General features: G+C 41.2%; 1 protein-coding gene across 5 annotated transcripts in view; it reads right to left on the bottom strand.

The window, feature by feature from the left end:
- The window catches only part of PAK3 (p21 (RAC1) activated kinase 3), a 118,352-nt gene that overhangs the window by 29,091 nt on the left and 69,012 nt on the right, over window positions 1-20,249 (bottom strand). For all 5 annotated transcript variants that reach the window (XM_049644192.1, XM_049644194.1, XM_049644197.1 and 2 more), the window contains one exon: window positions 13,106-13,169. In XM_049644192.1, coding sequence (XP_049500149.1) covers window positions 13,106-13,169 — 64 coding nt within the window. The remainder of the gene's footprint in view (window positions 1-13,105; window positions 13,170-20,249) is intronic.

Genomic DNA, 20,249 nt, shown 5'->3' with positions numbered 1-20,249 from the left:
TTTTGTGCCCTGCCTCCCACTTGATCTTTGTACCTCAAACACTTCTCCACACGACAGTTCTGATGCTTTCCCATAGTCCAACAATTTAAGATTCAACTGGTATGAATGTGAATGTCTCTCCTTCACTTATTCCTTTGAGCCAAGTGCTCTCCTTGCCTGCTCATAGGTTATGAACCACAGTCCTTGCCCCCATCTGCTCAATCCTTCCTGGGTTCAAATCCCACCAGTTCCTAGTTGTGTGACCCTGGGTAAGTAATTTAACCTCTACGTAGCTCAGGAACAAAGGAGGATTAAATGTATACGGTGGTGAAAGCCAGTTCTTCAAACACATTGCCAATACACATCAGCAATGACATCATCATCATCATCATCATCATCCATAGTCTATAGTTTGGGAACTTAATGAATATATTAGGCAACAACCAACCTAATAATAATAGTTACCATTATTAATATAATAACCATTAATATGATAATAATAGCCATTATTATTAGGAATTATATTATATTATATTATATTATATTATATTATTATTAGGCATCTCATTTAAATATCTGGGAGTTTCCAAGATATTTGATTTCCAAATTCCTAACAGGAATTTTACATTTACCTAAGGTGGAACTAATTAAAATATCATTTTCTTTTCATAAGAAAAGATTTCATTTCTTCATTTCAAAGAAATACATTTCTTTTCAGCTAGAATGATAACTTTTGATTATCTTGCATAGCTCACTGATCAAAAGCTCTAAGCAGCAGTTACACAATGTTTGCCTAACAAAGTCTGAGAAATAAGCTATTGTTTAATAATATGGTCTAATACTTTTAATTATTCATGTCCTGGAGTTCATAAAAACAAATAACTGAAGGGATCCTTTGTGGTGAAGCTGGGAAGCACTTTCCTTGTAAGAGGGAAGCACAGTAGTGTATACTCCTAAAGAAACAATCTTTGAACCAACAAACATGTCACACTGATTCCCCCCAAAATGGGCCTTGTAACAGCCTGGGCTATGTTGAAGTATCTCAAAGGCTATCTTTACAAAATCAATCAATCAATCACTTTAAGAAAAAAAAAAAAAGGCAGTTCCATGCAGCATTTTGGGACATAAGAATGCCAGGAATCAAACTAACAAATATGAAAGTTAAAACTCCCAATTCTCGAGTATATTGGGCTGGTGGGCCAAAATGGTCAACACTGTCAATTTAATTTTTATGCCAGTTAATTACATTGATCTCTCTTATCTCTCCATTCCAGTTATATCGAAGCCAGATTGCAATGGGGGGAACATTTGTTTATGATGGGGTTTTTGTTTCTTCCAAACCTCAGTCACTCAGATGGTATAAAGAAAGCATGCCTTATCAGGACTCAAGGGAAAAGAGAGATCATCCAGTTTAACTTCATTAAAGATGGGAAATCTGAAGCCAAGAGAGTAGGATGAATGTGCCCCAAGATGACACAGCTAGTAAGTAACAAAAGCCTCCCAATTTTGAGCAAGAGATATTTCAGTTAACCTCCACGATGGTTCAAGAATATTAAACCAACAGATTGCTCAACTGTTGGGCCTCATCATCAATTACAGCGTGATGAGTACTGCTGGGTTCTTGGCATCACATTAGATACTTCATCAACAATTTCTTCTTGACCTGGCCAAGCACTTAGTACTCAAATGGAAACATTGGCATCTAGCCTAAAGAGTCTAGAAAGAAACAAACAATGCACTGTTTCTCCCTTTTCCTCCCAAGACAAGTCCATTTAATTATCAGCAATCTTCATCAGGTTTTGATGCTTCCTGCTAAGAGCCGATGTCAAGCCATGATCATGAGTAGTTGCCAGAGCCACAGCATGGTAAGATTTATAATTTAGATTAATCACTCGTATTTCAGCATGGAAATGGATTTGAGGAGGGAAAGAAAGGCAGGCAAGTGAGGCTAGAAGGAAGCTCACAGACTAAGAGAACAGGAAGAGGGCAAGACGACTGGAGAGCTCAGGGAGATCCAAGGAGAGCCTCACGGTAATAAGAGCAAGGGAGCCAGAAGGATAGGGCAGTATTCACATTTAAGGTTTTATAAGCATAAATATGATGCTAATGAGGTCACAGGGATTTAATCCACACTGAGATTTTTTTTTTAATTTTTTTTTAATGTTTACTTATTTTTGAGAGAGAGAGAGAGAGAGAGAGAGAGAGAGAGTGAGTAGAGGAGGGGGAGAGAGAGAGAGAGAGAGAGAGAGAGAGAGAGAGAGAGAGATGCAGAATTTGAAGCAGGCTCTGGGCTCCGAGCTGTCAGCACAGAACCTGACCATGGGACGTGAACCTGTGAATCACCAGATAATGACCCAAGCTGAAGTCAGACGCTTAACCGATTGAGCCACGCAGGTGCCCCAAGGATGGTTGTTTTTTTACATCTACTCCTACTTCTGCTGCTAGAAAAGGCCATCTTGTTTATTGAACCTTACACTCTGCTTGCTCTCTACAAATGGGCGATCTCACTGCTCACCCTATACAATTTTACAAATGAGGAACCTGGAACTGGGGAATGCTAAGTAACCTGCCCAAGGTTACACAGTTTGTCAGCAGCTGAAGTCACAAATGCATTAGTTGGACTCCACAGTCCACGCTCTTAACTACCATTTCATGTTCCATTACAGATCTTTAGCTTTTGTACATCAATGCTAAGGGCAAGCATAGTACTTCCTAAAGTCTGGCCTTGTATCTACTATGCGAAAGTGCCTCCCTAAAATATTTCTCTTGCCTCTAATTTCCTGCTTAACTTAGTCCACATGCCCCCTCTGTAAGCCATTTAGTTTGCCCCTGCGCAACTTGGTTTGATTCCTTTGGCATAACAATAGGAGATGGTTCTTTTGTTTTCAGACTCCATTAAGATTGCTCATGTGGCCAAGAGTGGGCTAGTTCTTAGGGCTGGACTTTCTGTTCTGCTGAGTATTCAAAACACAGTTACTACATGTAGGCCCTTATCTTGCTATACTAATGCACCTGTCATAAAAATACCTAGATATCATATGGTCCAATACTACCACACATCTACTCATTTGGTTGAGGCACATGCCCTGTTGTGTTCAGGAATGGTGATGAACAGTGTCACCACTCAGGCAACAGCTCTTTCAGAGGGGGTTCCAGTGTTTCCTTTTGTGTAGTTTGCCTCTTAAAAATGTATCACTAAATCCAAAAAAAAAAAAAAAAAACCACCATAAAGTTTTGTACAGATCATGTTGTCAAAGTGTCTTTCTAAGTACCCAGAATGGAGCCGGGTCCAGGTGGTCCAGTCTTTACTTATTAGAATTATAGATTGGAACAGGGAATTTTCTGTTCCTTCGCTAGGGCATGACGTTCCCCAGAGTATCCGTGGTCATCTAATTTTAAATAGAGCTGTAACACATTATGGGTGTGGGGCCAGGGAGCTCCATGTGTTACAGTCTAGTGATAATGAGGCCACAGTTACAGGCTTTAATCCCTGGAAAGGCCAACATGAAGCCTAACCAGCTGTTTCACACAGTGCACGCCATTGGCTTCAAGACGGCCTAGACAGGAAAGGGGGGCAGGCGGCTTCATACAAGCTCATTACTATGGCTGGAAAAAAAACAAAGTGTAAGCCCTGCTAATGGTGGCTGATTGAGTGGCATCATCCTTCTTTACAAGGGACAGCACACAACACAGTGCATTTAAGAGCAATAAGTAGAACAAAGAGCATCTTCCAGTGCTCTATAAACATTGTTCTTCACAAATGCTAATGTATTCCCAATCTCCTTCATCACAAAGGCTATTATAAAGCTCAGACTACATCTATTTAGTGCCTCCTAGCTGTGCGCTACCTTGTATAGCCCAAAACAGATCCAATGAGGAAGCAAATACTTTTCTGCTTTGGGTGGTCCTACCCAAAGAATCGCTTGGGTAAGCACACTAGACACCGCTTGTGCTCTTGTGCATAGTTTCTTGAACAAAGCAAAACAAGTCGGAGGTTTTATTCTCAGCACTTATCCCTGAGTTCTATGCTTTACGCCCCTTTGTCAGGTCCTCTTAACAAGCTGTTATTCATCAAGTCCTCTAAGAAACAAGTTTCAAAACGATTCATCTTCCATATGGGAACTTTATGTCAGAGGCAGAAGAAGAGGGCTCCTCACTGAGTAGCAAAGATTAGTCTGAGAAAGGCCTAACATGATATATTTACTTTCTCAAGCCTTAAAATGAAAATGAGTTGAGGGGAACAGGGACTGAAGTCTTCCAAAACAATGAGAGAAGAGGTTTATCTGCAATTACCGATGGCTTGATCATATCATTCCATAAAATTATATGATTGGCAAAGATCCAGATGTTGGACAAAATCCCTGTGGCCAAATGTCCTTATTCACAGGAGGAAATCAGTTTCAAGCAGTGCAGGCGCCCCTAGAGCCCCTTCTTAAACGTTCTCCCTTTTGGAAATCAGTGTGTGTATGAGTTTTTATTATAATCCTAGATTCCCAAATAAATTAACGGGGCTGCGGTGGTAGGGTGTGGGCCAACAGGCACTCCTGTACATTGTTAGTCAGCATGTCACATGGAACAACCTCTATGGTGGGGGGCAACTTAGCCATTACAAGTATCCCTTCGTGGGGCGCCTGGGTGGCTCAGTCAGTTAAGCATCTGACTTTGGCTCAGATCATGATCTCACAGCTCATGACCTCACACCTCTGGGTTCAAGCTCCATGTTGGGTTCTGTGCTGACACCTCAGAGCCTGGAGCCTGCTTCGGATTCTGTGTCTCCCTCTCTCTGCCCCTCCCCCACTTGCACGCTGTGTCTCTCTCTCTCTCTCAAAAATAAACATTAAAAAATTTATAAAGAAAGTATCCTTTCATGTAACAATTCCACTTTCAGTAGTTTAACCTAATGATCGATTTGCATATGTATGAAATGGCTTCTTTGTGAAGATCTTCACTGAAGCCTTGTTTATGTGAGCAAAATACTGGAAACCAACTAAGCATCTATTGATGAGGCGCTGATTGACTATATTATGGTACATCCAGAAAAAAAAATACCACATCTGTTAAAAACAATGAGGTACTGATACGAAACGATCTCTAAGACACAGGCAAAGAACAAAATAGGAGATTCATAACATGTTACCACCTGTGTTAAAAATATACCTACAACAAACACATGTGTACATGCACAAATACACACAGAAATGTACCACATGTGCCCAAATACAAGGTATGGTATCCACTCCCCCCAGTTTTTTCCTCAGGAAAAAGGGGAATTGCCTTATATTCAAATCCTTATAAAATCTCTCCTGTAATATGGTAATTCTTCATGTTCATTTGTTTTTATCCATAAAGTACTATTTGGGATTGACACCTTAGGTTGAAATATTCTCAATCAATGCCAGTTTGGATACTCATAGAGAATATCTGTCAGAATTGGAAAGAAAGGATGTAAATAAATTATTTCTGAAGGTATGATCAGAACTGCAAGTGTTGGATGTCATAAACAAGCTTTGTAAAGGTCACTTTCAAAATTAATGCAGTGAAAAGGGCACCCATTAGCCAACGATAGGAGAGTTTGAACATCAAATACAACAGTGAATACAACTGACTGAAATGGATTCAATATATAAAGGCCTGTGAGCTTATAAAATTTTTTTCATAAAAGAAAATGCTTCCTTCTCTCACTTAAAATCAAAACACCCCTCATAGGACACTTCTGGAAGTAACTCAGGTACCAACTTCTTACACTGAAATTGGCAATTAAAACTTAAGCATTTAACTTGATTTGCCTATATGAACTATATTTCAGAGTAACCAAAGACCCCCAGCTGATGAGGTAAAGTTCTTTTCAACAAAAGCACTGCAGGTAATAAAATGTAGAAGGTATGATAGTTTTAGAAAATCACGATCTGGGGGCACCTGGGTGGCTCAGTCGGTTAAGTGTCCAACTCTTGGTTTTGGCTCAGGTCATGATCTCATGATTCATGAGTTTGAGCCCCACACTGGGCTCTGCACTGGCAGTGTGGAGCCTGCTTGGGGTTCTCTGTTTCTCTGCTCGCTCCCTCCCCAGGGAGCTCTAAGTAAGTAAATAAACCTAAAAAAATAAAATAAAAAGTGGTATCACAGAGAGTTACGATGTGAAGATCTAAATATACACCTGCAAAATAATCATGTAAATGTTATATGGGTGGGTAACTGCAACCAGAAATAAAATATCCAGGGACACAATAGCAGTGGATTCAAAAATATTGTATCTAAAGATGTTAGAGGAGATTCAGATGATGTACTTGGATTGCTGCTGGGTGACTCAAAGCAGGGCTCTAGTGATTACAAAAACAATGATGTTAAAGATGCACATTAAGATTTTGAATTATACTCAGGAATGCGAGAGTAGAAAAATCTCAACGTAAACATTATTTTATATAATGTGTGTGGGGGGGGTTTGTCTGGTTTTTCAAGTAGGCTTTACACCCAACATGGAGGTCAACGCGGCACTCGAACTCATGACCCTGAGATCAAGACCTGAGCTGAGATGCTGAGAGTTGGATGCTTAATTGACAGGGCCACCCAGGTGCCCCATATAATGTGTGGTTTGAAATATATAAATAAGAGTGATTAGCAAGTTAAACATCATAAATAGACATTTACCATTTGCATATCTAACAGTTTACATGTTCAGATAAGTAAAAAAACTGTTTTTAAAAATTATGTCATTGGGGGCGCCTGGGTGGCTCAGTCAGTTAAGCGGCTAGCTTCAGCCCAGGTCATGATCTCATAGTTCATGAGTTCGAGCCTAACATTGGGCCCTCTGCTGTCAGCACAGTCTCCACTCTGGTTCCTTTCCCTCCCCACCCCTCTTTGCCCCTTCCCCGCTCACGTGCTTTCTCTTTCTCTCTCAATAATAATAAATAATTTTTTTAAAAAAATTATGTCATGGTGTGACCTTTTATCCAAGCATACATGATGTATGAGTACGTGTATGTGTGTGTGTGCGTGTGTGTGTGCGTGTGCGTGTGCGTGTGTGTGTGTGCTTAGAGAGTGTATGAGAGTTTTACCTAGGAAACCAGTAACAAATTCTTTCCGGAGGTTTCCTCTATACAAGGTAAGACGGAGGCGAAGGCACAAGGGTTGGAGGGACGTTGACTTTTCACTGCCTACTCTTGTGAATCTTCAGAGGGTTACACCATGTCCAAGTACAACGTACTTAAAAAAAGGATCCAAACGAATACAAATTACAGTGCATCTTGTATCTCTCACTTTGTTTGATAACACAGTCCGGACAGATCTTTTTAGCATGATTTCCTGTTAACTCCCCGGTCAAACTGGACGTTTGACTGTCCATGAGACTGGTGCTGCTGATCGCCTCTTTTGGTCTTTTTGATACGCAGTCACCAAACAGTGGCTAAGGATTTCTTTTATGCCAGACACCGCTGCAGGCCCTAGCGATACCACAGCCCGAAGCCGGTGTTCATTTGGTTTCCTTCCCCAACCGAACTGCCCATAATCCCCACTTGTTAAATCCTATACCTTCTCAAGTCACTATTCCAATGCACCCTTCTCTAAGGATCCTTCCTTATCCCCTCTCCCTGGCTAGAAAGGATTTGTCCCTCCTCTCCATCCACATGTCCCCATAGCTCTTTGTAATTATGTAGCACTCCTCAGTGTATTCTGCTCTACAGAACAGTAGCCGTGGGTGCACCTTTCACCTCTAATAATACCTAACATTTACTGAGCACTTCCCTATATGTCACGTGTGGCACTAAGTACTTTAAACGCCTTCCCGGGACGCCTGGGTGGCTCAGTCCATTAAGCGCACGACTTCGGCTCAGGTCATGATCTCGTGGTTCATGAGTTCGAGCCCCGCGTCGGGCTCGGTTCTGACAGCTCGGAGCCTGGAGCCTGCTTCCGATTCTGGGTCTCCCTCTCTCTCTCTCTGCCCCTTCCCTGCTCATGCTCTGTCTCTCTGTCTCTCAAAAACAAATAACCATTACAAAAAATTTTAAGCGCCTTCCCTTTTTCACATCTCACGACCTTATGAGGTATGGGTCTTCTGTGTGCTACGAACGACAACACTGATGTTTTCGGAAATTAACTAATTGGCCTACAGACTTCTGAGCTCAGAATCTGGGCTCTTTGTTTTTCTTCAAGGTTTTCCCAAACCATCCCTTCGCTCCTCTGTGGTTTTCCCAGTTTCAAGCGATTTTACGTGGCAAGGCAAGCTCAGATATGAGTGATGTATATATGTATGCTGTAAGATTCAGGCCTGAAGACAGAAAAGATCAGTTAGGGCCAAGGCAGCCAGGGAGAGGTCTGTGGGGGAGAAGGCGGTGAAGAAAAACATGTGGATAAAATTGTGGGCGAAAAGTACACATGTTTGGGAGGGAGGTGAGGGGGTCCCTGTTCATTCCTTGATCCAACTCTCCTTTTTGCCCTGTCAGATGTTCAGAAAGACGGTGAACACAGAGGTCACCGTGACTCTCAGAACCCGGGTCTTAACTACTGTGTTCTGTTCCGTGCATCATGTGTAGTCCACACTCAGGAAAAATTCACTGAATTGGAAAAGTCATGTGTTAAACTGGATCCAAACTGCCTCTGAGTTGTGTCCTCAAAAATGTGTGTCTACTACAGTGAAGAGAGAGCAAACGTGAAACCGAGAGACAAAGGGGGTCTGCCTCTCAGTGCACTCTCGTTTAGGAAAAGGCCGTAAAAACAAATTCAAATACGTTAATGAGGAACCTGTGAGGACAGTTGCTGGTGTTACTAAATTCAGCCCTGTGTAGGGACATGGCTGCTGCCTCTTCGAGAATTACACAGGCTCGCCAGTGATAGCTGTTGACTGAAACTAAATATTTGATTTTCTTGTCTCGCTCCACCCCCTTTGCTAAACAAGTTCTTTTAATTAACTATCCCACAGAGTGAAGATTCTGAAGTCTTCACCGGATAGATTTCTGACAGACTCATGCTGTTAATGGTAATTTGGAAGGTGCCCGGCCTCTTGTCTTTCCTTCCTTTTCTTTTTCTAAACTTCACATACATCTGCTCAAAACATCCAGATTTGGTGGCCAATGATAGAACACTTTTCACAGAAACCTGGTGAAATAATGTCATTTTTAGCCTTCACAGAAACCTGGTGAAATAATGGCAGAAGCCCATAGTGGAAAAATTCAGTTTTCCAAGTAGATGAGGGTGATTAATGGAGAGGTTCTTCTCAAATCCGGCTCCCAGGGGTAAGCTGCTGTGTTCCCTGGAGCTGACCAAAACTGGAATACTGGGGCTGATTATTCCTAGCACCAAACGATTCCTGACACAAGTTTGAATTTCACTGTTATAACAGGTAAAGCAAAAACAAGTAAAAAAAAAAACAACCAGGCTTAATGAAAAGAAAATAAAAACCCTATATACTGAGAGCAGAGACGCATTTGTCTAACTCAGGCCAATCATTCATGGAAAAAAAAATCCATTGAGAGAAATTTAAGTAAAAGGAAAATTAATTTAAGTAGTTTTCTTTTTTTGGTCTAGTGAGAAATAAATCCATATTTTGCTCATTCACTTGAAAAATGAAGAACGGAGAACACAAATCTACTAAAAATGAAAAACCAAAATTAGTCAATTAAATACAAGCTGAAATCACAGCAAATGAATAGATTCTGGTTATTTCTATCGTAAGTTACTTCTATCTTAAAAGCCATTTAGAAACGCATCTTGATTTTATATTACTACCATCTGGGTTTGGAAAATGGGCAGTGGAAGATGAAGCCAACATGAACGAAAAAGGCAGACGTGCAACACACACAAATACCCAAAGAATAAGGAATCAGAACGAGTTATTACAAGAAAAAAGAGATAGAGACACATGGAGACAGAGAGAGGGAGAGACAGAGGACCGAAAGAACAAGATGGACATATATGTACATATGAAAGCACAGAGGACGGAGGAAAAGGAGAGCTAAAAAGAACAAACATTTCCTTGTTTGTTCCACAAATATTTATTGAGGCAAAAACAGATCCAGAGAGATGGGAGAGGCAGACAGGAGAAGCTCTGTACGTCTTTGACCTTGGCCAAGGAAACTCTTGCTGTTGACCAAAATTGTACAAAATTGTTTCCTCTTTTTTTTTTTTTTTTTGAGGGGGGCTACTAAAGTACAAAAACACTGTGATAGACACCCAAGGAGACAAAAGGAGGAATAAAATGACCTCCTACCCTCTAAGGATGTATTTAAAAGTTTAATTGGGCATATGAGTGAACAATCTACTGGGTTCAACATTCTTTAAAATGATGAACTGGCTGGGAATTTAAAACAGACCTTTCCGCGGTGGCAAGCGGGATTTGACTTTTCAATTTGGATTACAGAGGATTTACAAAGTTAGGCAGAAATACAGAACTTTCCTTTTGCACCTTCAGAGGTCAGCAGCATAAATAACTAGGAGGGGAAATGTCTTTGGAGTATGCAAAGTTCCTTGGCAGCCTCACGTTTGTTCTTGGCGAAATCAGTCTTGCTTCATTACCTGGTATCTGGGAGATATTCGAAACCATCTCCTACTTTTTTCTTTTTTAAATTCAATGCTTTTTTTTTTTTTTTGGCTCAGTTGGGTCTTAGTGGGAAAGAGCAAGCAAAACAGAATTATAACATCTTCCACTTCCCACTCCCCAAAAGACAGCTAAAAAAAAAAAAAACCAACCCTGATTTTTGAATAAATAAACAAATAGCTCCTATTTAAATCTGAAACTAGAACAGAGCTGCCTGTTAGAAATATAACGTGAGCCGTATTTTAAATATGGGGGGAGCTATATTCTAAAAAGTTTCAAAGATAAAATCAATTTTAAGAATACACCGTACTTAACACAAGGCATGTAAAATACCATCTCAACAGGCAACCAAAATGTAATTTATTACTGAGATATTTTGCACCCTTTTTTCATGCTAAGGTTTTGAAATGAACACGTATTTCGTACTTGCAGCATATCTCAGTTTGGACTAGCCACATTTCAAATGCTCCACAGTCACATGCTTACCATACTGAACAGCAAAGATCAGAAATGCTGCTTCTCTGTGGATTGTGTATCCCTTCCTATTGTTAGCTCCACCAAAACCCCAACTGGATTATAATAAAATCTAAAAGGCAACTTTTGGGGCACCTGGGTGCTTAGTCAGTTAAGTGTCCAACTTCGGCTCATGTCACGATGTCACGATTGGTGGGTTCGAGCCCCACATCGGGCTCTGTGCTGACAGCTCAGAGCCTGGAGCCTGCTTCAGATTCTGGGTCTCCCTCCCTCTCTGCCCGCCTCTCTCTCCAGGTAGGAAATAATGGCTATAGAAGCCAGCCCTGCCATGCACTTCGGTGAGGTGAATAGACTTGTCTTAATGTCTTCTTCCTTGCACCCTATGTAACCCTCTGTTAGGCATTTACAGCTATAGACTGTAAGTTCCTTGAGGGCTCACATCATTACCTAGCTCTGTTTCTCTAGTGCTTAGAAAAGTACCTGGCACATAGTTGGTGCTCAATGAGTAAGTAATAAACAAAGAAATTAAATTAAATTAATATAGTTTCTCATTTGCCTTAGACACATTACAAGTGCTCCACAGCCATACATGCTACCGCTACTGTATAGGACAGCACAAATATAGAACATCTCCATCATCGTAGAAAGTTCTATTCGGACAGCACTGTTCTAGAGTGAGGGGCAGAAATACTATTTGACTGGATAGGTGACGGGCATCGCTAGAGACCACAAAAGTCCTTTTGTTATGAGCAACAGAGAATACCAGTGATATCAAATGACAAAGAAGCAAAAGCACACATAGGTATGCATTTTGGCCTCTAGAAACTTCGAATACAGCCGTGTTATGGTTTCCACTGGAAGAACAACGATGGCCATATATTTTTCCCTGAGTTTCTGTCTCCCTCTTATGGTTTTCTTACCTTGATTCCCATCAGGCACATTCCCCACAAGTGCCCTTCTTACCTCCTAGCCAAAATATCTAACGAACGCTTTCCCTTATTTCCTGAGATAAGTTGGCAATTTCAAAAGAAACTTTAGTACAGAAGCTAGGAGGAAAAAAAAAAAGAAATAAAGGATAAAAATCGTGAAAATTCGTCAAGCTTCTGTACAATATATAATTTTCTGAACGTAAGAGTCCAAGGAAAAGCAGCAAAGTACGTGAAGAAAAGAGACTCCGCTGGCTGCAGGGCAAGCATAATTTTGTGGGCACATTAGCAGTACCCCTTCCTTCTTAGCCAGGAGACCTCTGGAGATGTACCATCTGGGCTCCTGGCAGCATAGAGTAGTTGATGCATCTAAATATCTTGTCCCATCCCCCATTTAAGGACCTCTCTTAAGAGCACTTCATTTGTCTTTAAACAAAACGTTTCCCTTTTGCAAACATTTGTAGCCTACTCGGGCCCTCATGATCAGTTTCACATTGAGGTCTGAGAAACATGCCTAGTTAGAGTCATTTTATAGAACCGATGACTCCCACCTTCAGCTCTGGTGAATGATTCGGCCCCGTGGGTCCCCTTGTCTAGCTGACGATCAGGATTTCCTGAGGAACTTCCCCAAAGTTCAGATTCTTGGGTCCCACTCCAGACTTCTGAATCAAATCTCTGGAGGTAGGGCCTAGAGATCTTTATTCTTAACAAGTATACCAAGTGAAAATGATGTACTCCATCTCATTTAGGAATGATTAATCTGTTTCCTTCTTACTTGAGCAGTCAACTCTGCCTGCCTCTGGACTACTCAGTAAGGACCTTCCTTACTTCCACTCTGGCCCTTAACAACTGGACAATGAAACAGGATCTTAAGCATAACATCCATACAGATGTAGGGGGGACAGGCAGGAAGGGGGTTTTCACACAAGTTAGAGGTTTCTATGCCTCTACTACTTTTCCAGAGAAATCAGTTTGAATCTTCTAACCATATGGGATTCAAATGTCCCTAAACACTTCATTGTTGGCCCAATATTCCTGCGGATTCCAGCAGGATGTGTTCTTAGGTTAATTAACAGTCAGTCTGTCAGCTAGAAAGCCCAATATTGAGAACGCAGAACAGGAATTTAAGCTAGGCTGCTATTGAATGCGAAGGTATGTTTCTGGTGCTTATCTTTTGATATTTCAAATAACAATCACTTACCCTTGACCTATTTTTTCAAATCTTGTGTATTTTTTCTTTGGGTCACCAACACTCACAATGCTTCCTGTGTTTGGGGTGGGGGGAGAGAGGAAGAGAGAGAGAAAGATTTAAATTGGTTTATCTCCCTTCATTTCATACTGAAAATTACAATGCCCGAGTCCATGACAAAACATTGGAGTGATATTCCCATGTAATTTCTGTAATTTACATGGGTAATAATACATTTTATTAAAGTAACACACAGTAATACATTAATTAAAGTAGTTGTAATAACCCATGCTGCTTTTATATTCAAAATTGATGATGTTTGGGAAACAAAAAGGACTGGACACAACTCAACATTTATTAAAAGTTCCCATAAAAGGAGACAGTAGACTAGGAGATAAAAACATCTAAGGACTTGTGTGCACTATTTAATAGAATCACAATCTTCTCTGAACTGGAGTAAAATTGAGAGCTACATCACATCCAGTTCTTCTGGACAAATCTCTATTGAGCAATTATTATGTTCCCGGTACTGTGATAAGGGTGATGGGTTCATAAAGAACAAAGTCTAATCACAAAGTAATGAGACTCATGGTTTTGGAAAATCTACATTCCCAAACCCAGGGCCCTACTTGCACTCCAGACATTTTGCAACAACTGTATTCGAATATGATTTCACCAGTGCTCCCAAACATACGAAGCAAATACTGACAGCAACGAAAGGGGGTATCGACAGCAACATGATGCTGGTCAGCGACTATAATTAATAGCTCACTTTCCATAATGGATTGAATAACCAGAGAGAAGATCAACGAGGAAATAGTGAACAACACTATAGATTGACTGGAGCTAATACGGATACAGAACACTTCACCCAACAATGGCAGAGTACACATTCTTCTCAAGTGCACATGGAACATTCTCCAGGAGAGATTGTATGTTAAGCAACAAGTCTTACTACATTTTAAAAGATTGAAATCATACAAAATGCCTTTTTTAATCATAATGGATGCAAATAAAAGTTCAGTGAACAGAAAGATGACTAGAGAATCCCAAGATATTTAAATAAGACTTGTGTGAAGGGAGATACCTCAAGAGAAATGTAAAAATAGTTTGAACCAAATTAAAATTAAATACAACCTACCAAATTATGTGGGATGCAGCAAAAACAGTGTAAAACATTTTTTTAAAACAGGAAAAAATTAAGTGTGCCATTCAATGGTTTTCAGTAAATTTTTTGAGTTGTGCAAATTTATTAAATTTCACCAGCATCTAATTTTAGAACATTCTGGTCATCCCCAAAATGGAACCTTGTACCTGTTAGCACTCTTCATCCGCTGCCCTGGTTTCCCAACCCATCCCCAGGCAACCACCAATCTACCTTGTGTTTCTACGGATTGTTCCAAACACTGTAGAGGAAGGTTATAAACCACCCAGGAAAAAAAAAAAAACCATTAATTTATCATGTTTTGACTCTGGGAGAAAATATTGGTTTTGTTATTTCAAAATATCAAATTTACTACTCAGAGGATGAATATTTGCCACCACTCGGAATAAATCCGAAGGAAGTACCACTGATTCTTCAAATGGTGTTCAGATGGGTGCAGAAAAATTCTGGGCCATAGCAGCACCGTGGGAATATGGGTTCAGCTTCTCAAGCAGACTACCTTGAAGGGAATTTTTTTTGCATACCCCTGGGTCTCCCCTTTTTTTTTTTTTTTTTCTTTTAAGCAAACATATCATTATTGTTACCTTTGAATTATATCTTACTAATATGGCCCCTGTTCCAAAGAAGTGTAGAGTCAATAAGATTTATACCATGAACTAATCAAGAGAAGATCTATAGACTCTACCTCCTAATTGTTACTCTTATTCATTCCTTCCTCTTCACGCCCATGGCCACTGCCATTGTTCAGGCCCTTAACATCTCTTGCCCAAACAATTGCACTAGTCATTACCTACTTCGAAATGCTACCTTCTCTAATTATCTTCCGCAATGCTTTTGGAACAGGGTGACCACATAATTCACTAACTAAGTTTGTCCTGGATAAACTGAGATGTATGGTCACCCTACTTCAGAATGATTTCACGCTTACTTATAATTCCTCAAAAGTTTCTCCTTGCTACATAATCAAATTCAAATCTCAGTCTGGCACAGAGGGCTCTTTACCGTCTAACACCATCTAACTCTTATCTAACCAGACTGACCACATAGAATTCTACTCTCCATCCCTCCTACTTTACACCCTAGTAATGGTATCACTATCCAAGGCTTAGGTCTCTGCAGATGCTCCCCCTTTCCCTTTCCTAGCGAACCCATGAATTCCTATTTATTATTTAAACATCATTTCAAAGCCATCCTATTTTGTGAATTCTCCTCTGATCCTTCTAATGAGACTTCCATGTTCCTTCTTGAGGGCAGGAACCTTGTCTTTTCATCCCTGTAACTTCAGTGCCTAGATCAATGGCCACCACTGAACAGATAGTTGTTGACTAAATTAATGAGAACAAGAAAGTGTGCGTTCAAGTGCTAAACTGTGTGCTACAAACAACACCCCATGTAAATTCAGACCTACCAGTAAATGGTATACCTTGAAAAAAAAAAGTGTCAGCCATGGACTGCTCATCAAGCTGTTAGGTTTATTGGTGGTGGTGGTGGTGGTGGTGGTGGTGGTGGTGGTGGTGGCGGCGGAGGTTTGTTTTTTATAATAGAGCTCCATGTTTCGGTGAAGTTAAATAAGACATAGACAGTGTGTGAGCTGTTCTAATTCTTTTTCTCTTGCATTTCTCATCTCAGTCCGTGGTCCTACCATCTGTCTACTCAGTAGCCTGAGTCAGAAACCTGGAAGTCATCTCTGACTCATCCCTCACCTCCACTCCCCCAATGCAGTTGTCCACTGAGTCTTGAGACTATGTCTGTTTACCTTCTAGATACCTTTTCAGTGGCACACCTGGGTGGCTCAGTAGGTTAAGCGTCCAGCTCTTGGTTTTGGCTCAGATCATGATCTCACATTTCGTGAGATCGAGCCCAGTGCCGGGCTCCTTGCTAATGGTGTGGAGCCTGCTTGGGATCCTCTATATAACTCCTTCCCCGTCCCTCCCCTGCTCTCAATCTCTCTCTCTCTCTCAAAAAAAGATACCTATGCAATGTGGACCCTCCTCATTGCTACTGTTCTGGTTGGGCAGGCTATTGCAACAGCCTCCTAAATGTACTCCCAACCGTCAGCCTCTTCACACTCCAGTCCAGGCTCCACACCTCTCTCTGGCAGGAGGCTCTAAATGCAAAACCGATCATGTGATTCCCTGGTTCACGGGTCCTAGACACTCCCCTGACACCTCCAGGGTAAAGCTCAAACTCCTTGGTATGGGGTACAAGGCTCTTCCTATCTGATTCTTGCTTCATTTTCCCATCTCCTCTTCCCCACTTCACCACTAGAACCTCATGTTTTGACTATGCCAAATTGCAACTCATGCTCCTGCTTTCCAGTTGAGCTTCCTCTCTTAAGACTGCAATCCTACCGCCCACCTACTAATTCTATATTCAAGTGACATTGAATAAGTTAGCATTCCCAGGCATGTGCCTTCATACCTTCTACACATGCTATCCTCCTGCCTGGAATGTTCTTAAATTTCAAGTTCCAATTTTCATGCTTCAATTCAGCTTTGATGGCGCCTCTTCTAGGAAGCCTTCCCTGACTTGTTTTGAATAACATTAATAATTCTGCTTCTCTCTAGTACTGTACCTTCTCTCTCTCTTTCGGTCTCTCTTTTTGCACTTAGTCCGTTTCTCTATACCTAATACACCATGTATCCATCTCTATGTATCTGATGTCCCCTTATAGACTGTATCTTAAGAACAAGAGTCATCGCTCATTCATTTCTCTATCCTCAGTACCTCCTTATATAATGTTGTGTGAGAAATACACTAGTTGCTCAATAGATGTCTGTTGAAGTAAACTCAAATAAAGTTGGGAATTTCCTTTTGAAATTGCCCTATATTTTAAGACAGGGGCTGGAGAAGGTATTTTACTTGATTTATTGCTATAGAATGCCACCAATTTAACAGTTTCTGCATTGCTACTTCACATTTCAAATTGTTTTACAGATCTCTACATCATTGAGAACTAATTATCCTTATTCAAGTCAGCAATTAATGGATAAGGGCCTGGACGTTTGCTTTTTTTTTTCTTTTGAATGAAATGATAATTTCAAAATCACTTGAAACCATCATTTTATTTAGGAGTTTATAGTCTTCTAAGAAAGTTATACTATTAAGTTGCTGAGCAAACTCTTTTCCATAGACTGAACAAAAAGCAAATAAGCTTCAGCCCAAGCCGCTTTCTGAATTATGACCAATTTCAATTGGCAGGGTTTGGTTAATGAGGTTTTATGGTAGTAAATTACTCAACCTTTATTTCCTTGGTATGCAGAGTAAAAAAAAAAAAAACAAACTGGAAATAAATCCTTTCATGAGGATTTACCAAAAGACAACCATTTTGATGAGCTCCTGCTTCTGAACTGCTATTCAGATAAAATGGCTTCTCCACACCCATTACCATTCACAGGAGAGCGCGTGCTGCCATCTACTGATGTCAGGCAAGTACACAGGAGGTCTTGTTTACGATTCCGAGTCACAACACAAGCTTTTCAAGTGACCCCTTTCATCAGAGCCACTGTAATTTGCTTTTTTATACATTACACTAAGGAAAGGGGAAAAAGCCCACTGTGACACAATAGGGGGGGAAAAGTGAAAAAAATCAGCTACTCACAAACAAAAAAGAAGAAAAAAAAAAAAAAAAAAACACCCCGAGAGCAAGACCAGAACAATTTCCTGCCAGGGCAAATTCTTAAATAAGACACAAACTATTCATTGTAAAGTATAAGGATTTCAGAAATCACTAAATAGTAGTATTTGAAAATCGGGTCTGTGATGTGGTTTCAGTGGCAGGAAAGCCGATCAATGGATTTTCCTACATATTAAGCTAAGTTGAACTCCAACCATGAAAAGATTATTAGCCCCTTACAGACCGAAGGTTTTGATTCCTGAGAAAAAAGCAAAAGAATTCTCGAAATTACTATTAGTCCTTTCTGAGGGGATAGAAAAGTCTTGGGCGGGCGGTGCAGGAGAAGGGGAGGGACAAGAAGCGGAGGTGACTTATGGGGCCCAAGACAAATTTCCTGCGTTGCACATTTTCGCTGACAGCGCCTTTTGGAAATTCTAACATGTAGGGGTTTCTTTAGTTTCCAACAGATTCAGACAGACCACAACGAACAAGCCAGACCCAGGCTATCTGTCTGTGTAAAACTGAAAGATGATCTGTTTGTTTCAGCTATTAATGATCCCATGGTCTGGCCCCCACAATCAGCATCTGCGCCGAAGAGGAATAGCTGGGCGGCTCTGTGGTCTGTGCTGCCCACCTCACAGTCACTGGATCCCTGAGCCTGCTCTCCCTACTTCCCCGTGCTTATGGTGGGGTCCGCTCTGGGATGGGCTGTGGGCTATTCCTCCAGCGCTCTGTCTGCCTTCCTCCTCTCCTTGGCTTCTCAGCACAGGGTCCTTTACTCCTTCCCGAAGCTCCAACAGGGGCCTGATCCCAAGGTCCCCCAGTGACTGCCGCATAGGGACCATACGTCTTGGATTATTTCTGGTTTCAAACATTCCGTCCCGCTGGAAGACCTCACGCTCCAATTTTTCATGTCACAAAATCCGGTTGCTCTCATTTTGCAAAAACAACATCAGAGTTATATACTACTCTTTCTTGTGCTTGGCGTCTTACATACTTTACCTTGTTTAGTCCTCACAAAATCCCTGTCACATTCGTACTATTATTACTGCCATTTTTCTTTTTAGAAATCGAAGATTTTTTTTTTTTCATTTTAGAGAGTGAGAGAGAGCATGTGAGTGGCGGAGAGGGGTCGAGGGGGGAGAGAGAGAATCTTAAGCAGGGTCCACGCTCAGTGTGGAGACTGATGCGGGGCTTGATCGATCCCATGATCCTGGATCATGATCTGAGCCAAAATCAAGAGTTGGATGCCCAACCACCTGAGCCACCCAGGCACCCTGACCTCCATTTTTCAAACGAAGAAACTAAAATTCAGAGGAGTTGAGTGATTTGCCTGAAGCCACACAGCGAGTGTGGGCCTAGAACTTAGACTTCCTTATGATTCATTCCAAAGCCTGTCCTATTGTCTTATCAAGGCTTTATACTCATGTAATAAAATAGTAATTGCCATTTATTGAGCTCCTACTGTGTACCAGGTACTGTTGCTGAGGTTTTTACATGCATTATTCTCATTTAATTATTATAACGCTATTTTTTATTACAACCCCTATTTTTGGCGGGGGTGGGGGGGTGTGAGGTGAGGAATAAGAGGTCAAGGAAAGTTAAATAACTTGCCCAAAGTAACACAAGCAATGGGCTGGTCATTTCTGGCTCCAATATTTTCCTCTTAGTCATAGTTGAGCTACATAAAATTCATTCGATAGACACAGTCCTGAAATGTAGTTATGGTTTTTGACAGATAAGAAACTGAGGCTCGGAGGGGTTCAATAAATCGTCTAAAGTCATACAGCAAGCACATGGCAGAGAGGGGGTACACAGAGGGCAATGGTGCAACAGAAGCAAGAAAGACCCCACTTTGCAGACTTTGCAGAATAGCTCAGCCTGGACCCACTCCGTGAAAAATACCCTTCCCTCGCCGCCATTTTTCTACAGGTTCTCCCTGCCAACATCTGGAAGCACAAGGTAGGGCTGGCAGTCATCGGTGGTCCAATGGCTCAAGAGAAAATGAGTCTCTCGAGGCCCAAGCATTCTCCAACAGAGGAGAAAACACTTAATTCTTAATCAAATGTAGTCTTCCCCTCTTCATCACGTTGCTCAGTGCAGGGCAGAATAAACGACCAATGGAAAAGACCAGGGGCACCTGGGTGGTTCGGTCAGTTAAGCGTCTGACTTCAACTCAGGTCATGATTTCGTGGTTGGTGGGTTTGAGCCCCGCATCGGGTTCTGTGCTGACGGCTTGGAGCCTGGAGCCTGCTTCAGATTCTGTGTCTCCCTCTCTCTCTGTCCCTCCCTGCTCGCACTCTGTCTCTCTGTCTCTCTCTCAAGAATAAACATTACAAAATTTAAAAAAAAAAAAAAAAAAGGAAGGCCCGAGC

This window comes from Panthera uncia, chromosome X, assembly GCF_023721935.1.
Source record: "Panthera uncia isolate 11264 chromosome X, Puncia_PCG_1.0, whole genome shotgun sequence".
Classification (NCBI taxonomy): Eukaryota; Metazoa; Chordata; class Mammalia; order Carnivora; family Felidae; genus Panthera; species Panthera uncia.
Note: the sequence above shows the minus strand (reverse complement) of the source record. Positions and strands in the feature narration are given on the sequence as shown.